Source organism: Podarcis liolepis, assembly GCF_965112155.1.
Source record: "Podarcis liolepis genome assembly, chromosome: 12".
Taxonomy (NCBI): Eukaryota; Metazoa; Chordata; class Lepidosauria; order Squamata; family Lacertidae; genus Podarcis; species Podarcis liolepis.
Window position 1 is genome coordinate 11,035,416 of NC_139563.1, and position 24,665 is coordinate 11,060,080.

General features: G+C 42.6%; 1 protein-coding gene across 2 annotated transcripts; it reads left to right on the forward strand.

Moving 5' to 3' along the window:
- The first annotated feature begins 866 nt into the window (after nucleotides 1-866).
- NUB1 (negative regulator of ubiquitin like proteins 1) lies at nucleotides 867-23,762 on the forward strand. Of its 2 annotated transcripts, XM_083466939.1 has the most exons (16): nucleotides 867-1,238; nucleotides 5,659-5,781; nucleotides 5,876-6,043; nucleotides 6,641-6,699; nucleotides 7,308-7,378; nucleotides 7,702-7,896; nucleotides 9,177-9,265; nucleotides 9,399-9,505; nucleotides 10,647-10,833; nucleotides 12,651-12,758; nucleotides 12,974-13,126; nucleotides 14,396-14,542; nucleotides 15,141-15,233; nucleotides 16,111-16,303; nucleotides 18,968-19,009; nucleotides 20,581-23,762. In XM_083466939.1, exons 2-16 carry the CDS (start codon nucleotides 5,665-5,667, stop codon nucleotides 20,751-20,753), a joined length of 1,902 nt encoding a protein of 633 aa, XP_083323065.1. In that variant the 5' UTR covers nucleotides 867-1,238; nucleotides 5,659-5,664; the 3' UTR covers nucleotides 20,754-23,762. The 2 variants fall into 2 exon arrangements, with proteins under 2 accessions (XP_083323065.1, XP_083323066.1); XM_083466940.1 differs by lacking the exon at nucleotides 18,968-19,009.
- Nucleotides 23,763-24,665: the final 903 nt, after the last annotated feature.

A 24,665-nucleotide genomic window follows, 5' to 3' on the forward strand; every position in this document is an offset into this window, starting at 1 on the left:
TCTGCCCCGTCCCCTACACTTGGTGCCATTTTCATCTACACATGCAGCAGAGTAAGTTGACCCAGAATAGTACCAATTCAGATGGCAGATGAGAGAATGACAGTGCTGAATGCTTTCCCATGTAGAACAGTCCCTGCAAATAAAAACCTAGCATATTTGGAAGAGGGATGCTAGCCTAACCATTACCTTCTATGCTGTTACTATTTTTTTATTTTTTTTTACATAAGTAAAAAGTGACCTTTCCCCATCTGGAATGGTGGTGTGCCTCGAGATTTTTTTCATGAAACAAGTGTGCCTTTGCCCAAAAAAGGTTGGGAAACACTGGCCTAGAATGTGCTCCTTAAAAGTTTCTGCTACGGAAGCAGTAGGTAAGCACCATGACTGCAATTTTTTATTTTAAAAACAGGAGCCTTTCAAAAATGTGGCCCCTCCATGAGGATCTGAGAGGGGATCAACCAAAGAACAGGGCCTTTTCTGCAATTGCCCCCTTCTTGTACAATTCCCTCTCCAAGGAAGCTAGCCTGGTGCCTTCATTACACATATTTAGGCGCCAAGAGAAAACCTTCCCCTTCTCCCCCACTTTTCGCCAATTCAATCTATGGGCTTTTAAATGTTGTGTGTTCCAGGCACGGAATGGTGTTGTTTTTATTTTGTTACTATGGCATTTTTGTGTGCTTTTATGTTGTAAGCCGCCCCTGTGGTCCTCGGACGAACGGGCGGCACAGAAATATCCCAACTCCGTTCGGCTTCTGAGGAAAGGAGAGAATGACCCTCGCGCCGTTGTCGTTAGGTTTAAACGAGCGCGTGAGGGGACTCGTACACCTGGCTGAGGCAACGGTTGGCTCCTCCCCCGCGTGACGTAGGCCGGCGGCGCGTGCGAAAAGCGGCGGCGAGCCTTTCGACGCCACAAACGAAAGAAGAACTAAAATGGCGGCGGCGGCGGCAGCGGCTGCGTCTCGGGAGCGCCGTTCCCGGTCACATGACCGCCCGATCTGGGAGGGGGAGCCGGGAGTGTTTTCTCTTTCATTTCCGACGGGCTCCCACACGTAGGAAACCCGGCAGCGCCTTCTGTTCCTCGTCAGAACCCGGGTCTGGCGGCGGGTGGGTCGCCGAGGGGCGGCGGAGGCGGCGGCTGGGAGGCGGAGACGCGTCTCCACCCAGCGCGCGCCGCTCTGGACGCGCCCTCCTCCTCCTCCGCCACTGGAAGCGGAGCGGGGCGGAGAGAGGAAAGCGCTCAGGTGAGTGACGGCCAGCGGCGCCCCATAAGCAGCCGGGGGGGGGAGGGAAGGAGGAGGAGAAAGGGCCAGAGCCCCTCACGCTGTTCTCAACAAAGCCCCTCACGCCTGGAGGAGGGAGGGGGTGGCAAAAGGCTACTTCAACAGTCACCTCAACCATAAATATTGACAACAGCGCCCTACAAATGCTCTCTGCGTAGGGGGCAGGGTAGGCTCAAAACGTCATCATAAAGGATTTTAATCTGCATTTTGACAGCATACTCCCTCAAAGTGGCTAACCTGTAAAAGTATACAATGCCGTATGAAAATTTAAAATGCCCATTTCATAAACTGACATGGTGAATTGCCTTGAAATCTTTTGATGAAGGGCAGTACAGTGGTACCTCGGGTTAAGTGCTTAATTCGTTCTGGAGGTCTGTTCTTAACCTGAAGCACCACTTTAGCTAATGGGGGCCTCCTGCTGCTGCTGCGCCGCTGGAACACGATTTCTGTTCTTATCCTGAAGCAAAGTTCTTAACCTGAAGCATTATTTCTGGGTTAGCGGAGTGTGTAACCTGAAGCGTATGTAACCTGAAGCGTATGTAACCGGAGGTGCCACTGTATATAAATAAAATAACATTTAATAATGCATGCACACACACCCCACACACTGTGTCCCCAGGGTGGGTGGGTGGGAATCTGGCTTGATCTGTCTGTGCCTCATCTCGGGGGAAGCACTTAATTCCCTCCGTCACCCCCCAAGTTAAATCGGTTCGTTGTGGGCTTGTGGCATTGATGTGCTGCCAAAAGCATCTATTCAGGGTGTCTCTGGGTTAAAAGCACTGGGCACCCACACATCCAAACACATATCATTAAACCAGTAGGGTCATTACAGGTGGCCACCGCAGATGACCTCCTGTCTGAGCATTCATTCTGAGGTGGTTGTGGGGAGGTCATGCGCCGTTGTCTCCCGTGGTTGCTTATAACCGCACTTTCAGCCCGTCGCCCCTCTCACTTTTCCGTACTGCAAAAAGTCAGATTTTTAGAAGCAGGTTTGTGGCACGTGAGCTTGAAATGTGTTTTGGTTGCGGAACCTGAATTTATTTGCTGGCATCTGCATCCCGCCCTTTCCTCATATGGCCCCCAAAGAAGAATTTAAGCAAAATAAATAGAATAAAACACTTTTGCAGTCAAATAGGAATATCGATTCTGTAGGGGGCTGCAGAATTTAAAAATTGCCATGACATAAAACAGCATCATGGCAATGTACTGTATAAAACTTGGGAAAATGAAACTGTTTTCACCCCATGCCTAAAAGATGATGGTGTATGCACCGGGCAAATTGACAACTTGCAACATTTCTCTTTAGTTTCCTTGTGCCTGTGTCTTTTAATAGGAACCTGACTCATGAAAATGACACCACTGAAGGTTTACCTGCTGCTTAGCTCCATGTACACAATTACCGTATTTTTTGCACCATAACACTCACTTTTTTCCTCCTAAAAAGTAAGGGGAAATGTCTGTGCGTGTTATGGAGGGAATGCCTATGGGTGGCATGCCTACGGATTTTCCTCCTCTAAAAACTACATGCGTGTTATGGTCGGGTGCGTGTTATAGAGCGAAAAATACGGTAATTCATTTTTAGTTCAACGGTGTAGCTTTTCTCCAGAATTGTGGTTACTTGAGATCTGCAGATGACAGGTGGCATACAAATTTAATAAATAATAATAGGCATTTGAAACCCCTCCCCTCTAGGGGATCATTGACACCTTTTCTTCCCCACATGCACCCACCCACAACATCACTGGACAAATGACTGCAGGGCAATCAGTCTGCAATAAGTTTTTACTTTCAGAATGAATTCTGTTTCTCAAGAAGTGTTTTTCAGGGGCAAAAAACATACAATAAATCTAGTTTGTATTTGGACTACATAGCGGGGGTAGTACTCTTTCTCCATTGACTCTAATACAAAATGTTTGTACACAGCCCTAGTCACTGTTTAAAGGCCATGGGGGAGGGCCAAACTGGTAACCCTGTATCACATGTGGGGGGAAACCCTGTGCCACCAGCTAGTCCTTAGCCTGCCTTAGGCAGTTGAAATACAATATCCTGTGCTATAGGCCTGTCTGTTTCTAATAGACTCCTTTAAACAGCCATGTGACAGATTAAAAGCCAAAGGCAGCAGTCTCCCTGAATTTTAAGTCTTCCCTGTTGGATCTCTGCATGTCACACAGCTATGAAAAATGCAAGAGGGAACTGGCAACTTGGTGGGATGAGCAGAGTGGTTAGATCAGTTGCTAATTGATGTGTGTTTCTTGCAATGTTCTCAGCTAAAATATATAATTCAGTGCACCTCCCTCGCTGGTTTTCTTACAGAGGCACTGTCTTTAAAGTTTGCTCATAAATTTGCAGCGTCTGTCTGAGAAGTAGAAGTTTCACACAATAAAACATTAATAGAAATGTTTCCTTATGGAGTCTCCTTCCCTTTCAGTGTCAATGGCAGTGCAATCAATGCATATGAACCAAACACTAGAAATAAAAGCAAAACTAATGAATCAATTTTACTGCCTCACCCCAAGTGGCAGATGGCAGCATTTTAAGATCTTTGCCAGATCTTTTATCAGCCATAAATGAGTCTCTTGACTCTTGAAGAGGCTCTGCATGTAGATTTCTTTCACACAGTGTTCTCAGTTTCAGTCTTTTCGTTTATCCTGCTCCTTAATATCTCCCCACCCCCATCCTGCTTTCTGTTTTTCTCATCTGGCTCAAACAGAAATGGCAATGCCAGTCAAGACAACCACATATTTGGTTGATTGTGTAGAAGGAATCAAAAGTTAAGCCCCTGACCTTCTGCTTATCCATATGGTGACAGAAAGAGAAAGTCCATGAAGCAATCAGGAGTTTCTTTTCTCTGGCTTCCTCCTTTCGTCACAGCTTCAAAAATATCAGCATGTTGGCAGGATTTTTTGGCTAAGTCTGTAAAATCTGGCAGCAGCTCTGGCTGCGCTGGGATCCTTGGCAGATACTAAAGTGTGGAAGGCATGGTAGAGATGGAAAAGAGAAGTAGCAACAGCTGAAGTCCTCAGACCACTTCCTCTCTAGAGTTGTGAATCTTGCAAGATTAAAAGGGGTTTAAAGATTGCAGCATTTGAAATTTCTGTTTTGCCCTTTTTGGTGCCAACTTTTAATTTGGCCCCTGTATCACAGCCTCTGGTGGCAGCTTGATCTGCAGACATTTGCAGGTGGTCATGTTTTTCTTCCTGCTATCAATAGCTTCCAAATGCTGGTTTCTGCAAATCAAGCTGCTGTTTAAGGCTCAAGAGCAGCCCAAGCAAGCTTTTCTGGTCAGCTGGCATCCAATGCCAATCCAATTTAGTTAGAACTTCTCCAAGGCTTTACATAGTCAGCTGCATTAAATCCTGCTAAGATTTTAGTTTGAGTAGATTTCAGAGCTGATATAACATTTTATCCTGGGTAAAGATGTGAAGCTGTGTTGGAGCATTGATTCAGCATCCATCTCCATGAATCTTAAATTTCCAGTCAAATACATTAGTTCTTTCTGTGATTGCAGGCATAAGATTTCAACTTGTCAATGGTTTTTTATAACGATTGGTTTTCAAGAGGAGACAGCAATATGGAGCAAATAAAAACATGTTAAATCATTAACAAACATCAGTTCCAAGTTTATTGGCTGCTTGCTACTCAGCATCAGCTGAATGTGTTTGTTTGTTGCTTGTTTGTATAATGTACTTTGCAACTTCCATTCATCATGAATAATGTAGGGAGGGGGAGAGCCATGCATGATACCCTGAACTTGAAATAAAGGTTTATAAAAAGGAAAAAATAAATTAAATAAATAAATTAAAAACAGTTTCATAACTGGTGCAATTTCTTTGCTACCCTTGCACTAAAAGAAACAGTTCCACTTCTCTGCCTCCCCCCACCCTTTAGCAGTCTGTCATTAACTGCCATGTGGGAAGTATCCTGATGTAGTGTTAAATGTTAATAATGTTTCTTGTGCTTTACAAACACATAAGTGAGTGCTGTTTGTAAGCTGCTTTGTATTATAACCTGAAAGGCAGGATATAAACAATTGTAACAAAGCCATAATATATTGGAAGCTGTTTTGCACCAAGTCAGACAATGGTCCATCAATCTCAATGCTATTGATGCCGACTAGCAGTGGCTTTCCAAGGTTCCAGGCAGGTCTTTCTCACTGGAGATACCAGGGGTTGAACCTAGGATTTACTGTATGCAAAGCATGTCCTTTTCTACCAAGCCATTCCTGTACTTCATCGGTTTCAGCACCATGTAAACAAACAGGTTTCTTTTTGGAATAAGAGGAAGTAGAATATGCATTTTGATGCAGCCTACCTACAAGATTACGATGCCCATTTCAGCAACTAATGCACATAGAACTGAGTGTTTTAATTTTGTTTCTTAGGTAAGGATGGCACAGAACAAATACCTCGCAGCAAAACTGAAAAACTATTTGCGAGAAGACAAAATTCAGCTATGGAAACCCCCATATACAAACAGCTGCCAGGAGGCGGGTGAGGAGCTGAAGGCAAGTAGTCTGTGGCTGGCATATTGTTGCTGCTTTTTACTTCATGCAAATTTACTGCTTTCATTTCTTAACAGATCCATTTTTATCATCCTAGGCTCTCGCACTGCAATATTCAGCCAGGCTAAATTGTAATGACAATGAAATAGAGGCCCTCCTGGAAGAGATACGCTCCAAAGCAGTCGAGCGAGGAACGAAAAATGAAGCTTATAAGATGACGGGAGTTGCGACGCTTGAAGTAGCCTTGCCTACAAGGTTGGGTAAAGTAAGCAATTGTTTAATGTTCTCAAAGGAAGCATATATAATACGTTCAGTAATTGCTGTGGATGTGTAATGAATGGAAACATTTCATGTATACAGAAGAGGCGGATAAGCTGCCTGAAATGGGTCTTCTCCTTGCCTTATGTAGGGGGTGATGGAGCAAGGAGCCACTCAATTGGATAGCTCAGTTGGTTAGAGCACGGTGCTGATCATGCCAAGGTCTCAGGTTTGATCTCCATATGGGATAGTTGCATATTCCTGTATTGCAGGGGGTTGGATTAGATGATTCTCAGGACCACTTAATTTCCAATTGCACAATTCTAATATTCAGTGATTGGACTCCTTTTGTTTTACCTTAAGGCTTCATTGCATGGAACTTCACAGTTGGAAATTATAAAGTGTTGAGTGTCTTGCTTGGTCCTCCAGTGCTTTTAAAAAGCAATTTACAGATTTGACACTGGGGTCAAATAGCCCTAACATAAACCATTGTTTAGAATAAAAACTCTCAATTCCGGAAAGAAATTTGGATTTGTTGAATTTTGCAAGTCTCCTTGGAAGGAACCACACAGTTCGCTTTAACTTGGCATTTATATCTCTGCAGGCAAGAAAAAATGTGCTGGAGACAAAATTGGTCATCACAGGCAAGGAGCTCAGATCTCAGTAAGTAATTACCATTTGCCTTTTTGAGGTTTTCTTCCCTGCCCCCCTTTTATATAGTTCTTTTTATACCATATAATTTGGGTCTGGTGTATTCGTATTTGATATTTAACTTAGTAATGCCTCCTAAATTGAACACAGTAATGGCACCTTTGGCATATTTTGCAAATATTTGTATCAAAAGGTGCAGGTGGATTTTGTGCATATTTTTTCAAAAGTAAGTCTGTGAATTCATTGGGATTTACTTGTGGGGTTATAGCCCTGTGTGATTATCAGTTGATACAAGTATGGGACTGACAAAGCCTTTTGTTTCTGTGTGGTTCTTCGTCTATAGCAGTGGTTCTCAAACTCCCCCCATCCCCATGGACCACTTGAAAACTGCTAAGGGTCTTGGTGGACCACTTAATGGTTTTTTTCTGCCTGTTGTAGCAAAACTCAACTTCCTGTCTATGTAGTAAAAATGTGTAGGGAAAAACCTCATTATTCAGAAAAAATAAAATATTTCAGTATTTCCACCACCACCCCCCCCGAAAAATGTTAGAAGTAAACAAAAAACACTAATACCCTGTTAAAACTGAATAGCATTTAATATCTATTGCTCTGCTTCACAGAATAGCACAAGCATATGGATTGGAAGAAAATTGCATCAAAATAATTATAAACAAGAAGCAGCTTGACCTGGGTATGTATCTTACCGTTTCAAATATGGTGACCATTTTGTGCGCATATGATTGACATGCAACCGCCAACACACACACTGCTTTCGGCCCCAGAAGACGGCAGAGGGTGGAGCAGGCTTACGTGTGACTGCTGACATGCACACTGACCTGGAACGCAACTCTCGTGCAAATGGGGAGTTAGCTGTACTTACTATAAAGTGTTGTACAGTATTTTAATTGAAGTTGTGCCCTTTTTTTGTTTCTTTTAAGCCATACGTTTAAAAAACTTTTAATCCCATATTCCTCCAGCTGACTTGGATGCATTAAACTTGCCTCCATTTTACAGGAAAGACACTAGAAGAGCAAGGTGTGACGCACAATGTCAAGGTCATGGTGCTTGAGCTGAAACTGTCCGAAGAAGAAACCAGGAAGAAAGTCCGCAGTGAGGAAATGCAACAGGAGGAAGAGGCTGTGAAGAAAAAAGAAATGAACAAAAGGATGCAAAGGACAAAAAAAGGCTTAGAAATACTTGCAGAGCGAGGTAAGGAGCTTTTGTAAATCCCATCATTAGCAGTACAGATTAAAATTCCATTTAAAGAAGAATAATGAAATGGAAAGGGCATTGTCCTGCTTTGCAAATAGTGTGAAGATGCATGTCGTTCTTAAAGAGACTCACAGCTGGTTTTTCTCTTGCAGTGTAAGCCCAGATCTGCTTTTCCCTCAACAGACATACCAGCAACTGCAGTCCTGGAACACCCATCAGCCTTGCCCTTCCTTCATGCTTCAGGCAGCTTGTGGGTGTTTTGTTCGCTTACAGCAGAGAGGAAGGACCTTTTGGGTCAAAAGGCCAAAGCGTTATATCCCACCCCATGTGTCACCCACTCCTAACTTGGACAGGCGCTCCACAAGGATACCAAGTTTCTTTGGTCATGGTTCTAAAATCCAGAATGGTCCATGCAACTGAATGGTTGTATGTGTGTTATCCCAGCTAGGAGTTTGTCACTGTCATGGGTGTGAGACACCTGGTTTGCATGTAATGCTAAGTAGTAATACAGTGGTACCTCTAGTTACGAACTTAATTCGTTCCAGAGGTCCGTTCTTAACCTGCAACTGTTCTTAACTAGAGGCATGCTTTCGCTAATGGGGCTCTTGCTGCCGCTGTGCCGCTGGCACACGATTTCCGTTCTCATCCTGGGGCAAAGTTCTCAACTTGAGGTAACTCTTCCAGGTTAGCGGAGTTTGAAACCTGAAGCGTTTGTAACCTGAGGCATTTGTAACTCGAGGTACCACTACAGTAATATTAATTTGTTATTTATACCCCGCCCATCTGGCTGGGTTTCCCCAGCCACTCTGGGCGGCTCCCAATAGAATATTAAAAACACGATAAATACATCAGACATTAAAAACTTCTTTAAACAGGGCTGTCTTCAGATGTTTTCTAAAAGTCAGGCAGTTGTTTATTTCCTTGACATCTGATGGGAGGGCGTTCCACAGGGCAGGAAAAAGACCTCAATTTCTTTTGGACAGAGTTGTGTATTATTAAGGACCTCATTTAGGAACCACAAAATACCTTCTTCTTTTTTTAAAAAAAAAGATGCAACACAATAATCAATTATTTCTCGTGGCAATTGATTTATCAAAAAACTAATACAGATGTGTTGTATACAGAACAAGGAACAATCCAGTGAAGCAGGCCATTGTATTTTACAGATGCAATATTGAGAAACAGTGTCTTGGTTTATACATTACTGGAATTTAAAGGACCCAGAGCTAATCCTGCAAAGACACATATTTCCTCATTTTCTGTCTGATCTGTTTCAGAGGATTCCATGGATCCCGACAGAGCACCTTACCTGGACATAGCAAACCAAACCGGAAGAACGATCAAGATTCCTCCACAAGCAAAAAAAGTGAGTGTATGCTGTGAATAAGTTGCTCATTCTGTTCTGTTCGTTTCCCCGAAGAACAGGAAAGGCTTGCTTTTAATTGCAGTTTGCACTAAGGTTTAGTGTTAGTAAAATGCTTTCCCCTCCACCCCCACAGGCTCTGTTCTTAGCCATGGGCTATCATGAAAAGGGCAGAGCATTGCTGAAGAAAAAAGAATATGCTATGGCGCTGCCGTTCCTGTTGGATGCAGATAAACATTTCTGGTAAGAACCTCTTGGTACTTTTAAAAGAAGTTTGGATATGGTTCTTTACAGAGCAATACCATAACGTTCTTTTAAAAAGAACTGGCAGTGTATCGCTGCTATAACCAGAACATGCCCCACATGGGAAAGAAAGGAGGACATGTCAGATTTTTTTAAAAAATCAGCAAAAACTCCAGCCACATTTCCACTGCCCTTAGTAGCAACACCACCCCTGTCCACAAATCCCATTTATATGTAGCCCACCCTTGGACTGCATGATTAAGGTCGTGCTTTGAATGCCTATAAATAAACCCAGTCTCATTTTGGTTCTTACTTTGCCGTCTTTCTCATAGTGGTGGCCATGTATCTGGCATTTCTGTGCTGATACAGTGGTGTGTTCTCTGAATCCTATTGCCCAGGGGTGCAGAACCAGTCATCCAGGAATTGCATGCTGGCAGTAGGAGGGGCCAAAAAAAGAAGGGGTGCAGCCATACCCTCCAAAATTCTTCTTCATGCCAAATTGCTTTGTGGGGGTAATCTTCACGGAGACTGCTTCTGAGAGGGTTAACCCTTCCCTCCCTAGCTGCACTGTTAAGAAAAATTCCCACAGCAATTGGGCTTGGAAACTGCCTTCTGTTAGCACCAGTAGAAGGCCTATGTGAGGTGGGGTGCGTTGCTGCTAAGATAGGAAGGCCCCTGCTGGCTGCTACCACCCTTTCCTACAGCCCCTAGTCCAATGGAGTTTCAGTCAAGAACTGTTCCCTTATCCACTGTGCTACACTATTGCACCAGACTTTTAAGGAAAATAATGTGTACCGTATTTTTCGCTCTATAAGACGCACCAGACCACAAGACGCACCTAGTTTTTGGAGGAGGAAAACAAGAAAAAAAATATTCTGAATCTCAGAAGCCAGAACAGCAAGAGGGATTGCTGCACAGTGAAAGCAGCAATCCCTCTTGCTGTTCTGGCTTCTGGGATAGGTGCGCAGCCTGCATTCGCTCCATAAGACGCACACACATTTCCCCTTACTTTTTAGGAGGGAAAAAGTGAGTTATAGAGCAAAAAATACGGTATTTTGCAGCACTGCACATTTTATGTTCATGTAAATTCTATCAGTGGCTTAGCCTCTTTGGAATCATTCATTTTCTTGTTGTTTTTCAGTGAATGTGGTTCAGACCTCCTGAACACTGTTGATAATTATGCAGTGTTGCAGCTGGACATCGTCTGGTGCTACTTCCACTTGGGTCAGCTGGATTGCCTTGATGATGCTGAGAAAAAGCTCCTTGCAGCTCATGATTGTTTCAGGAAGTGTTACGGAGAGAACCACGAAAGACTGGTCACTATAAAAGTAGGCTAAAGAGGATGGTGTGTGGTTGTGGTAGGGTTTAATTCACTTGCCCGTGAAAATTGTGTTTTGGAAATATGAACTGTCCCACTAGAGCTGGTTGCCTTTGATACTCAGGACTTGCTTCTTGCTTTTCCCAAGGAAGGAGTGTGTTCTTGGGAACTAAAGGCGGGAATACAAAATCTCAGAAAGGAAGTGCATTCACAAAAGATGCATTGAATCCAGGACTGATTCTGTAAGATCACCTGTCAGGTGTCTTCCTTCCGAATGTTGTTCTTCAGACATTGCATTTTTTGCACATCATGGAACACAGAAGTAACTCTGAGAATTGCACTTAAACTTCTGCAAAGGCTAGGGCAGTGGAAATTGTAGCAACTCAGGAGGCTTGCATGTTCTCAATCCTTGGAAAATTCAAGCAGAAAACCCAGTTGCGCTGTTAACACTCTTGCTAAGGATGCTGTGGTGTGGATATCTGTGGGCCCCTCTCAAAGAGCAACAGTCCTAGGGCCTCTGTTTTACCAATATGGTTAGAAAGCCTGAAAGGACTGTATAAACTATACTGAGTGAAGACTGCGGACTTCTGAAATTCTGTTGTTGCATACAAATGGCCTCACGTTCTGTAGCTCCTTTCATACTCTCCAGTTATCTGTCCCTTGAGGTTCCGTATCTTGAATTTGCACGACAAGCAAAGAAAAGGAATAATCCTCCAACTCAGAGCAGTCATTCAGCCCTACTATTCCAATTAATGTTAACAAAAGTAATGAAATCTGATCCCTGTGTAATCCGGTGGGAAGGTGCTTCTAAAGATTAAGCAGAAGCGTTTAGCAGGAGCATTCCGGCTGTGCCCATTGAAGTGAAAGGGAGCTGAGCAAGCACCAGGCGGCTCTTGCACAGTTACCATTTGTTTTGGTGGGGCTTGTCCAGCCTGATGGTTTTTCACAAAGCAGCATTACAGATCCAAAATAAACTAGGCCCTAAGGCTGGGTTCCCAACACAGCATCCATCAGCACCACAGTGCCCTCATGCACATCAGTTTCATTAAGGACCCATTCCCCTCCTAATTTCTAAATTGAGGGGTGTGGGGTTTGTTTTGCTTTTGAGTGGAGCTGCTTGTTTGAACAGGTACCTGTTTTTTATGGAGGGGGTCTTGCTTTTTTGTCTGTGTTTTATTTGTTCTTTTGCAAGGTGTAGGTGTCTGGGGGCAGGTTCCTGAGCATCGCCAGTTTTTCTTCTGTGAAATAGGTATTTTTGTGGTGGGTGCCCATGACAGTTTTTAAGATTCCCAGATGTCCCTAGGCCCAAAAGGTTGGGCATATTTTCTCCCCTTTCAAAGCCTTTTGGGTGGCTAACCCACATACAGCAAATGACTGAGAAAACAAAAACAAAAATGTATAGGTGCTTCTTATTGTTAGGAATCTCCTCATTATTCATTGATTGAATTTCACATTAAACCTTTTCTAGATTATTGGTTGCATATCTGGTTTTCAGATCCCAACCTCTTATTTGATATTACAGGTTACTTACCTGTATTCAAGCCTGATCTTTAACCAGTCCATTTCATGGGATTCTTTGTAGAGAACTCAAGTGTTCTTGTTTCAGTTTCCCAAATTTCAAGAGATAAAGTGCAGTGTCAAGCTTGTATGTTGTTCCATATACAAACCATTTTTTTGGTACCTTATGATTGTGGGGTCCTATTTTTCTCGCTTACATTTTTTGTAAACTTACATGACTTTCAGTAAATAAACAGAAGGCCCATAAACTATGTTTTTGTTGATTGGAATTTTAAGTTTACCCATTTATAAACGCTTGCTTTTCTTTAGGGAAGCTCTGGGAGAGAGAAGGCTTTGTTTCTAAGGCTGTACTTGCTTCAAGGAATAAGCCATTATCATAATGGCAGAGAGAGGGAGGCTGGTGAAAATCTTCAAAGGGTAAGTTTCTGTGTTTAGTGTCGCACTTAATAATCCCTCCCTAAGCCTGTGCAGTTGCCTGGAAGGAGGCCCCTTTGAACACAGTTGTGAAGCATCAGATTCCCAGTTTTATTTTTCCCAAATAGCCTGTAAGCAGAAAAACGGTTTTCTTCATATTTTATTCATTCCCTTGAGCGGAAGTGTATTTTTCCTTTTCCTCTTCTTTTTCTATGCAGGCACATGACTTGTTTAAAGAGTTGTGCATCGATCCTGACAAGATAAATAGCTTGTTGCTACTGGGATTCTCTGCTCAGGAAGCCCGCCTGGGTCTCCGAGCTTGCGATGGGAATGTGGACCACGCTGCCAGCCACATTTCCAACAGGAGAGAGGTACAGTGCCAGGGTGGTACCATAAGGGTCTGTTTTAGATTACTGTGGTGCAGCAAGTGGGGAAACATGAGGAAAAGCTAAATACCACCAGCATTGGAGGTGTGTGTGTGTGTGTGTGTGTGTGTGTGTGTGTGTGTGTGTTGCTGCATGACAAACCACTGAAGACACCTCAGAGAGGTTTCCGCATAATGACCGAATGGGTGGATCCAACCATTAAAGAGGCAGAGCTGTACTCACTTACACGTTGCTTTTCCCATTTAAAAAGGTCATGGGCTGAATTTCTGAACAGCTTCTGAACTTCTGAATTTAATGAACAATTTGAACATCCTTTGGTAGAAACCTCTGAGAGAGGTGAAAAAAGAAACTTGCCCAAAGTCTGTGTTGAACAAACCCATTTTGATTGTAATAATAATAAATTTTTATTTATACCCCGCCCTCCCCAGCCAAGACCTGGCTAACAACCAATAATAAAAACAAGTTGATTAAAATACAATTTAAAAGATTAAGATACAACATTAAAACAATTAGGGAGCAATCTCTTCATAGGAGGAGAAAGGAAAAAGAAAGAGGAGGAGGGAATCAAACTGATTCTGAGCCAAAGGCCAGATGGAACAACTCTGTCTTACAGGCCCTGCGGAAAGAGATCAGATCCCGCAGGGCCCTGGTCTCAAGAGACAGAGCATTCCACCAGGCCGGAGCCAGTGTTGAGAAGGCCCTGGCTCTGGTTGAGGCTAATCTAGCTTCCTTAGGGCCCGGGACCTCTAGGGTGTTGCTATATATGGACCTTAAGGTCCTCCGTGGGGCATACCAGGAGAGGCGGTCCCGTAGGTACGAGCGTCCTAGGCCATGAAGGGCTTTAAAAGCCAAAACCAGCACCTTAAATCTGACCCTGTACTCCACCGGGAGCCAATGCAGCTGGAAAAGCACTGGGTGAATATGCTCCCATGGCAGAGACCCCGTGAGGAGCCTCGCTGCAACATTCTGCACCCACTGGAGTACAGAATGTATTGTAGACTTTCTGTCTATTCCCTGTATCACTTCCTTGAGAACTATTGCACCAAGTGGCTTGATGACTGCCACTTTCATCAGGTCCACTGTAAGGACGCCAGCAAGAAACAGTTGTAATGGGAAGAAATGTGTCTGAGTCAAAGGATAAATCTTAACAACACAGAAAATATCCACCAGGAGTGTGTGTGGGTATGTAGCTTGCTTATATAATAACTAGCTTTCTTCCTCCACCCCCGCCCCCCCAAACCACCACTTGTACAGGAAAAAGCTCAAATAAGAAGAGAGGAGAGAGCTAAAAGAAGAAAGCGATTGGAGGACATTAACTCCTTGAAGAGTATGGGCTATTCAGAGCGAACTGCTAGAGAAGCTCTTCACAATGCAAAAGGAGACCTTGAACTAGCGGTTAAGGTAAATGCTTTTCCAAACTTTTATTAAACTGCAAAAGAAAAATCCCACATTCAGTTGAAGTACATAAAAAGAAATTCTCTTGGCTTTATAGTTTCTCTGGCCTTCTTCACTTTTACAGACCCTAACATTAAATCCCAACCTGGCGAATCAGGTTTCACTGTGCATCGATATGTAGAGTCTTGAACATGTTCATTGGACCTGGACAACACTCTTGATTCTAGGAGTTTCTTACCAAGCCTCCCTGTGCCTGGATCTGCGAAATGAAACAAATGGATTTCAGCCGCAAACATGTTCACTGAGCAGATAAGGAAGAGGGAGTGTCAAGCTCCATTTGATGATCCAATGCCTGTTGTTTTCCCCCATAGAAAATGGAAAGGGTGGCCATTAAAGAATGAAATAATGGCTGTCTTTTTGGCTACCCTTCAGGAGTCCTACGCTGAGTGGTCAGTGGCACCCAAAACGAGATGGAGGATAGTCTGGGGTGCATATAATATCCCACCCCACCCTCCATTTTTATTTTTTGGGACACTCTAACTTTTGTGTGAACTGGGGAGGCATAAATTTGTTCAGTATATATACTGTTTGTTGTCTGCTCTAGATTATGCTTGAAAACCCTCACCTACTCCTGTCAGATGATGACGATCCGGGGCCCAGGAACCAGTTTCAAGTTCCCCAGGAAAGTATTGATCAAGTAAGTCCAGAGAATAAGCTTACATTTAAGAAAAAGAAATCCAGTGACTTTTAGGGTTATCAGGCCTTGTTCTCCTTCTAAGGTCCAGTTACAGTTCATTGCAAGCTACTGTTTACTTCAGCAAAGCCAATTAGTAGACCCTAGGTATATTTGTGGTGCATTTTCCCCAAACCCATACCTCTTGCATCGTGGAACAAGAGCTGAGAGTGTGGAGTTTGTATATGGGACGTGCACTTCAAACTCCCATTCAGCTATGCAGTGGTAGCCTTAGGCAACTGTTCTTTCTTGGTGGAACCCAAATTAAAGTCATTCTTAGAGTGAGATTTATTGAAATCAATGATGCTTAAGTTAGTTATGACTTGGGTCTCAATCTGACTGCGCGCTGTCTTTTTGTGTTACCATAACCTAGCTTATCAGGGACGCGGGTGGCGCTGTGGGTTAAACCACAGAGCCTAGGACTTGCCAATCAGAAGGTCGGCGGTTCAAATTCCCACGACGGGGTGAGCTCCCGTTGCTCGGTCCCTGCTCCTGCCAACCTAAGCAGTTCGAAAGCACGTCAAAGTGCAAGTAGATAAATAGGTACCGCTCCGGCAGGAAGGTAAACGGCGTTTCCGTGCGCTGCTCTGGTTCGCCAGAAACGGCTTAGTCATGCTGGCCACATGACCCGGAAGCTGTACGCCGGCTCCCTCAGCCAATAAAGCGAGATGAGCATCGCAACCCCAGAGTCGGCCACGACTGGACCTAATGGTCAGGGGTCCCTTTACCTTTAACCTAGGTTATCAAGCTGTTTTGACATGAAAATGCTATGTTGCCCTCTTTGGAGGAAGGGTCCAATGGCTGGTGACGTGTATATCTTCCTTGTCCTTTTCTTGCCTAGTTGGTGTATATGGGCTTTACTCCTGAAGCAGCAGAGCAAGCTCTGAAAGTATTTAAAGGCAACATTCAGCTGGCTGTGCAAACGCTTGCTCATTATGGGGGATCTCTCCCTGCTGAATTACAGACCCCTTCAGATAGCATCACTCCCTCAGATGAATCCAGTTCGTCAAAAGACTCTCCTACGGACTCTGCAGGTAAAGGGGCTTGCTCCAGGGTGGGTGGGTGAGATACTCTGGGGGTGATGAAACCAGGAGAGAAGAGGGAATTATGTCGCATACATAGTGCCGGTTGAGACAAGGAAGATGGAGCACAGAAATACTGGGAAATTTCCTTGTCCATGGGCAGCTTCACACGTGTTTGGACTGTGGCAGCAAGGAGAATGTTAAGTCAGACACTGCACTATAAAGTCGAGGCGATTCACACATTCAGCTGTGAGTTCTTATCACACAATGCATGTGGGAGCTGTTCCCCATTTCTCAAATTGCTTAGTTATCTGTATTGGCTGTGCAGCTGTCAAGTAGCCGCCTGATGGCTTGACACTGTAAAACTGACAAGACAGCTTTACAGAAGTATTTCTGATGGTATGCACTGGAGGCCTTTGATTTAGTCTTAGTGTTATTGCGCAGCTGATAGGTTTGTTTGTTTGTTTTGTTTTCATTTAAGTAGGATAGCTCAGTTGGTAGAGCATGAGACTCTTAATCTCAGAACATGGGTTCAAGACCCACATTGGGCAAAATATTTCTATATTGCAGGGGGGAGCAGACTAGATGATCCTCATGGTCCCTTTCAACTCTACAATTCTGTGACTTGCAAATAAGATAAGATATATCCAGTAAAAAAAAAAAACAACCTAACCTCAACTACATTTAATTGCTGCAATTACTCTGACAGCATTATTTACTTTTTTATTTTTATTTTTATTAATACCCCACCTTTCCACCAGAACCAAGTCTTAAGGATGCTTACAAAAATTAAAACAAGCACAGATTCAACACAGATAGCTAAAACCAATAAAAGATGAGTTTAAAAGTAATTAAAACAACGTTTAAAAAATCCTAAATATAAATATTAAAAACTCTAAAAACAGCACAGCGCTATTAAATACTGACAATATTTCCTGATGGGAAATTTGTTGTTCCAAACATCACTAACGCTGCCCATCATTTCTTAGGCTGCTGAGACACTGCATCATCCTGACCTGTCTGTACATCCATAATGGCTAATAGTTTTGTCATAAGCATTATGTGCACAATTTGTCTGCACTATACATTGGTAAATTGTAATTATTGAATATGTTATATGGTCGTAAGCAACCAATCTTTTATTTATTTATTCCCCATAAATCATCTTACTATTTTTATTGTTGTCAGGAGAGATACTAAAAGTGGTGAGTTAGTTGCAGACAGTTTGAGAGATACTAAACGTGTTTTTTTATATAAAAGAATAAGAGAGTACTCTGATGTGCTCTCTGAACTTCTTTGAGCAGGTTCCAAATTTGAAAGTCTTGAAACTACGGTAGTGGGTTGGTTTGTATAGTTTCCTGAACTTCAGTGCATGTCATAAATCTTCCTATCATGAATATATTGCAGAGGCAGGTCCGTCTGGCCCCTTCCTAGGTCTTAAAGTCTGAGACTTCTTTTGCCACCTTAATATCTTTATAGAAGATCACTGAAGTTATTGGAGATGACTCTGATGCCCACTTGTTCCCTAACAACATCTTTGTACTACTTAGGCTATGTATAGATAGATGTTTTTTCATGTGTATATATAGACTAGGAACATCCCATTCTTTCAGGTGGATCACTAGTCTTAGCTATCCAGTATCATAGCAGATATCCCGACTGGACTCCCACCATTGACCAAGAGAACTTAATATGGCTATACATTAATGTCAATTACCATTGCTGTCTGGCAATGCCACCCCTTGTCCCTCCATCTCCTTTATGAAACCTCAGCTTTGATGCCGGGGATTTTGGTAGGTCCAAACAAAGTAGTTTGTAATTGCTTGAATCAAGTCCAGCTTTTCTTCCTTGGGCAGTTTTATTATCAGGTTACGAAAGAAAGAAAAACTCAGGCAAGACGTGCATTTTTAGCATTGTCGTCCTGTCCAGCAGTGTTATGTTTTTAATTTTGACCGCTCTTGTATTTGCTGTTTCACCTTGAATATGAGGGTATTATTTTCAACCATTTATTTTTTCTGTCATTTGAAAAAGTGCCCCAGATATCTCCCTATGTTTGGCTTTCCACTTAGCTTCACATCAGTGGGCAATTTCCACTTCAGTTGTGTCTCTGTTTACTCAGACTTGTCAAAACTCATATGCTGCCAGATCTCAAAAAAAGCTCATTTAACTGTGACAAGGTTAAGGCTCTTGGGGGGAAGGGGAGAACCTAGGCTCTCCAACCATGTGTCTTCCACCCTAAGTCATCCTGTGGACTCTAGGGTACAACATTGATCAATACATCAGATACCAAAGATGACACGGGAGCCTTGTTTTATGCCTCTCTGAAGATAGACATTCCTTGACTGCTGCCCATTGCCCAAAATGCCACCTGTAAAATGAATCTATCCAAATTCTTATCCCATACGTTTAAAGTTTATCTAAAGCACCTCTTAAAATATTACATCGCCTTTCTGCATCTTCTGTGCATTCATTAATGGAGAAATGGACACAGTTGGTTATACCAATTACTACACCTTTCGTTTTTGTTCATGGGGGAGCGGGTTGCTATGTAAAAATTAGATCAAATTCCTCCCTTAAGAAAAGAGAGCCGTCATTTTTAATGGGTTGTTCAACCCACTTACATTCAAGCTCATCCATTTGAAATTACTCATTTTTTTATTTTTTGTCTAAAAAAAGAGAAAAGGAAAAAGAGGAAAGAAGAAAGAGGAAAAACTCAAGGTAATAACAGCCTTCCTATTATCACTAATTGCTTGTCGGAATGAGATGAAACCTTATAATTAAACGCAAAGATGGCACCCTAAAATTCCCCACTGTATCTTCAGGGCAGCACTGCCTTCACAATCTTCTTTATTTCTTATATCCTCTGTTGTCATGTCATTTAAAGCTACACTTTGAACCTCCTCCGAGCTTATATATATGTTATATACCCTCTGCCTCTTGCACTGAGTGATAGTCAGCTCTCTCTAATAATCTACCATTAATTTCATGGGAAACCCCAATCTGTATATTCACTTTTCTTTACTTAATGGTGGTTTAAAAAAAATGTAATTCCCTCCTTTTCAAGTATAAACCTGAATAAACTAAAACTTCCAATCATTCTACCATCAATTTAGGGATTTTGTATAGTGCATTTCCTCTAAATCTTTCCTCTGCCTGTTCTATAATTTTACTAAGAGATTTTGAGGCATGTTGGTTTTTCTAAAATGTTTATTTAAGATCCTATGGTTGAAATCCTATGCCCATTTTCCTAGAAGTAAGCCCCTCTGAACACAGTGGGCCTTTGAGTAAGCATGCACAGGTTGTGTTGTAAAAGCTTTAACAATCTTTGCTTTGGTCTTAATACCTGAACTTATACATGCAGTGATCAGGTCCTTTAGACTGCAATCCCATACACACTCACTTTGGAGTAAGTCCTACTGTGACTTAATTCTGAATAGACATGTATAGGATTACGCTTTTACATAAAGAACTAGCTCAGCTCCATCTCCTTCAGTCTTCTTACTCTGATGATACCCTGTTCTTATGCTTCTGATGTCTATATCCTCTGAGGGATCTGAGAAATTATCTGCTGTCTCTTCTTGTTCATTAAACCTTTTGCTTGTATGTGAAAGGCTCTTACAAACTTGTTTGTACTTGTCACAATTTGTATTCCTTTTTGTATTTTAACCACTTTCTGTTCTTATACTAAATTTGTTTTATGCTTGAACGCTCTAAATCTAAAGAGCTTACTTTCAAACGTTGGCTTCTGCTTCATGCATGGATTTTATAATGGGTTGCATGTAGCCAATGCTGGTTCTACTCTGAGTAGGGCCATTAAAATTAATGGACATAACTAACTTAGGTCCATTGAGTTGGATACAACCCACTAAATGATATTTTTCTTTAAATATTAGCTCTTTATCCATAAAAAAAGTCTTGCACAGTGACGGCTTGAATAGATTCCAGGGTCAAGTCACTAGCATCTTGGGGTGCCCCCCCCCCCTTTCGTTATGTTAATGTTCACAATACCGTTGTCAGTAACTAGTTACGGGTCTGGACGTTATGGAAATAATTCCTGCTTCTCATCCCCCACTGATACCGTGCTTGATAGAATCTGGAAAAGGTTTAAGTCTGAACAGTACATCTCAACTATTGACCAGATCAGAGATTCCTATAAAGCCTTTTACCAAATCAAATTGTTGATGCAAAGTACTGTTGCAGAAGAGCTAATGTTATGGTGAGGTGCCTTTTGAGACTTGAGAATTAGAGACTTTTCCGTCGTGTGTGCTACATGCCTGTCTTGTTTGCAGGCACTTCCGGGGCTTCAACTGATGAAGACATGGAAGTAGATGCTGTCAATGAAATCTTAGAGGACATCCCAGAGCACGAAGAAGATTATCTGGACCTAACTCTGGAAGAGGAAGAGCTTGTCATCAATGAATACCTCTCTTACATACAGCACCTGCAAACACAGTCCCAGTAGGCAAATTCTGAAAGACTCCAGTATCACATACATGAACCAGCATTTGTGGGGCTTAGATCCAGGGGGGAAATTAGTTGCATGTAAGTCGCAGTGAAGTCAGTGGGTCATGACTAATTTTAAGTGTAATGTACTTAGTCTAGATTAGGACCGTGGACTTCTAATACTTAGATTGCAAATATGTCTGACCCTCTTTTTGCCAAATGCCTTAAGTTAAGTCAGTTGCATATTTTTAAAAAACAAACACTGGCATGAGTAAAACCTGTAGTACTATTAATCTAGAGTGACACTGGAGAGGAATACATTTAATTGTAGAACAAAAATATTTGCAGAAGAAATATTTTTATAGAGAGCCTCGATATATTATATTGGTGTGAAATTCATCTATTTAATTAGTAGAGCAAATAAAATCAGTTCTGCATACATTCACAAAACCCAGATTTCTTTTAAAACTGCAGATCTGACTGTGACAGCACATACATAGTATCCACTGTGACTAGCTCTAATATCTTCTGGTCGCAGAAATAGAGACCTAAGTGTATAGATTTTGTCCGTTCTTATAGAGCTTTTTCTGGCCATCCTGTATTCTAGAGCCAGCTGTAAATCTATGGTGCATGGACTTTAAAGAGCTCCTTTTTTCAACAATGCAGTAACAACCGATAAACCCCCCCCCCACCCATCCATCACATTTATTGCAGTTTCCCCATAAAGCTGAGGACTGCCCATTTGGAAGTGATAGGCACTGAAGTTAATTAATTATCTTTAAAGGAAGAGGCTCTTGGGCAATGTCCCATGTTGCTTTTCCCTGCTGATGCTTTTCCCTGGAAAAGTGATACAAGTATGGATATTCATACTATACAAATAGCCAAACATGTGCTTGAACTTCAGTTGCAGCACATCAGTTGAGGAGTCTTTTGTTTCAATTGCAACCATTTTGTGACCTCTTCCCCTTGTCATCAAAATGCAAATGAAAGAAATACTGCAAGCAGAGCTTTTAGAAATGGGCTGGTGGGTTCTCCTGAGCTGCCTTGCTTAACCCTGTTCAAGAAGGAAATTGCGTGGCCTCGCTTGCACTAAACCAAACCATGCCTTAGCAAAAAGGAGCAAGTATGCCAGGCACTCTGAGTGAATATCATGGTCACTAGGCCGTGGTTCAGGTTTAGTGCTGTGAGTGAACCTAGACTTGTGTGTCTCCCTGAAACAAACCACTAGTGGTAAATCTAGAACCACAAACTTGGATTCACACACAACACCAAGCCCAAACCATGCCTTAGCTCTGGGTAATATAGCAGCAGCAGGACAAGGGGAGGAGTGAAAGGGTTGTGATTTTTGCTCTGGGTACCAGCACACATGCTCATTTTTGCCAAGCCATAATTTGGCTTAGTGTTACGCGCAACCTGTGACGTGGTCTTTAGTCTAGGCTGTGCTTGTTCAGTAGTTCCAAAATTTAAGGTTTCTTGCCTTAAAAATAGAAGTGTGTTAAAAGTACAAAGGCAGGCGCCATGCTGTGTTAAACCAGTTAAACCATCCAGTTCAGTACTGATAACTCATGCCATCATTGGCTCTGTGGGATCTCATGCAAAGAAACACCTTTTCCAGTTTTTGCAATATCCCGTAACTGCTAAAACTGTGTCTTCAGTAAATCATCCTTCACTGTTATCACTGCTGATTAGCAAACCTTGGAAAATTAACTTGCAAACTGCAGCCATAGAGAGCCTATAGGAGGTGGTTTTGATCTGGACAGGGTTGGCAATGTGGTACAATTCTTCCTTGTACTGCTGGCTTACAAATCACTCCCCTCCTTTATCCTTCCAATGCAAATTAAGCCCCTCTTGATAACCAGACAGGGAACTACTGGTTGTAGTGGTGATGTAGTCACAATCTCATGTGCATTTATGTATACACCAGTTTTTGCAGCTATAAACAAGGGGAAGTAAATAAAGAATTGTTGGTAAAAACATGGCAGACACTATTTTTTAACCTGCCTAGCAGTCCTAGTTCTGAAGGCAGCCTCCAATGTGTTTAAAATGCAACCAAATAGGCAAAAGAAACTAGTAAGAGGCAAATGTGCATACAAGTTTTTTTCCACAGATGTTCCAGCTGCTACTGTGCTTCTGAATCCCTGGACCACAAAAAAATCTCAGAGTAAATTGCTCTGAAATGTTAGTCTCTCACCTAGGAGGCTGCCATTGCCTCCTTAAATCTCCTGTAGTTTGGTCTCCTGGGGGGAGATTCAAGAGGCACCAGGAGAGCAAACGTGTTTATATAGCAATAAAGCTTCATGATCTTAACTGGCACCCACATTTTAAGTATTAATGAAGAACTACAATTATTGCCTTTGATCTAGTAACTTCTGTTTTTATGATGTGATGGTTCTTGCACCCAAACCTTTCCTCCTGTGACACAGGATAAAAACCTTGGTCCTTGAAGAGACCTTCCCAAACTGAAAAATAAGTTGCTGTCTCGCCACTAGAGGTCAGCCGGGATTCATTCAGTATTTTAACTAATATGAGACAGAGATGCAGGGTTCCTGTTCTGGAGATAATGCTCCTTAAGGCTGCGCTGGCCTTGCTGCCATTAAAATGGCTTGGTCAGGACAGGGGCAGGCAGCCAGGTCACGGAGCATCATTCTCCCATCAAGGCACACCCCAAAAGCCACAAACCAAGTCTGCTGGTCATCATCAGAAGGCGATCTTGAACCTGGATGTATTGTGTGCACATTAGGCAGCTTACTTCACTTTTCCAAGGGACAGGACTAGAAAATGGTAGGTTTCGTTTTTCTGAAATGTCCTGATGCACTCTGGGTGGTAACTTTATGATTGGGCACAGTCATTTGGGTGATGACAAGTATCAGGCACATGAGATTTGCTTCTCAGATAAGGGGGGATGTAGCAGTTCCTACCAGTGTCATTGTCCTTACACCTAACTAGCACTTTCTGATGGGAAGACAATGTGCTGGTTATCTGTTATGTTTTCAGCCATACAGACAGAATAAAGAGTATCTGCACTTGCTTGGAGACTTAATTCGTTTTATGAATTCTTGAAAGGCCCAGCCATAGTGGTGGAGAGGAAGTGGGGCTCCTGATACTTTTTCTGTAGCCTTTTTGGTGCTAGGTTTCTTAACTGTGTTTTAAATACAGTGGTACCTCGGGTTAAGAACTTAATTCGTTCGGGAGGTCCATTCTTAACCTGAAACTGTTCTTAACCTGAAGCACCACTTTAGCTAATAGCTGCCGCTGCGCCATCGCTGCACGATTTCTGTTCTCATCCTGAAGCAAAGTTCTTAACCTGAGGTAATATTTCTGGGTTAGTGGAGTCTGTAATCTGAAGCATATTTAACCTGAAGCATATGTAACCCGAGGTACCACTGTACAGGCTGTGAACAGTGCTTGCTTGCTGCGTCTGTTGTAAAGACACTTTTTGCTTTTTACAGCTTGTTTCTAATTGTGTTGTGTTGGGGTGTGTGTGTATAATAGTCGTATCTCCGTTTACGTAACCCTCTGGTTATGTAAACTTCAGGATGCGCGCACGGCAAACCTGGAAGTATTTTACCAGGTTTTGCCACGCATGCGCAGAAGCATTCCTCAGGTCGCGGAAACCTCAGGATCCGACCCAACCTCTGGAATAGATCCTGTCTGCAACCGTAGGTACCACTGTATATATATATTTGTCAACTGCCCTGGGAATATTTCCTGATGGTTGGCAAGAGAAATTTAATAACAATTTCAATGGTCGTGATTTACCCAGGCATGCAAGCCTGTTAACATGAGCAGAAAACTGAGGGTAAGTTGTAGTTTGAGAGACAAAGAGACGTGTGCCACCCTGTGACATCTTCCCCCAAGAAGTACAAGTCCCCAAGTTCCTTTGTTCTTGTTGACACTTCCTATGCATAGGCAGCAGGAGCCAGCAAGGCTT

Bases quoted from the DNA above. Each gene is read 5' to 3' on its own strand.
- NUB1 (XM_083466939.1), top strand. From the start codon at position 5,665: ATGGCACAGAACAAATACCTCGCAGCAAAACTGAAAAACTATTTGCGA. The intron at 9,266-9,398 runs GTGAGTGTATGC...CCACCCCCACAG, and splicing joins TTCCTCCACAAGCAAAAAAA to GCTCTGTTCTTAGCCATGGG. The intron at 19,010-20,580 runs GTAATAACAGCC...TCTTGTTTGCAG, and splicing joins AGAAAGAGGAAAAACTCAAG to GCACTTCCGGGGCTTCAACT.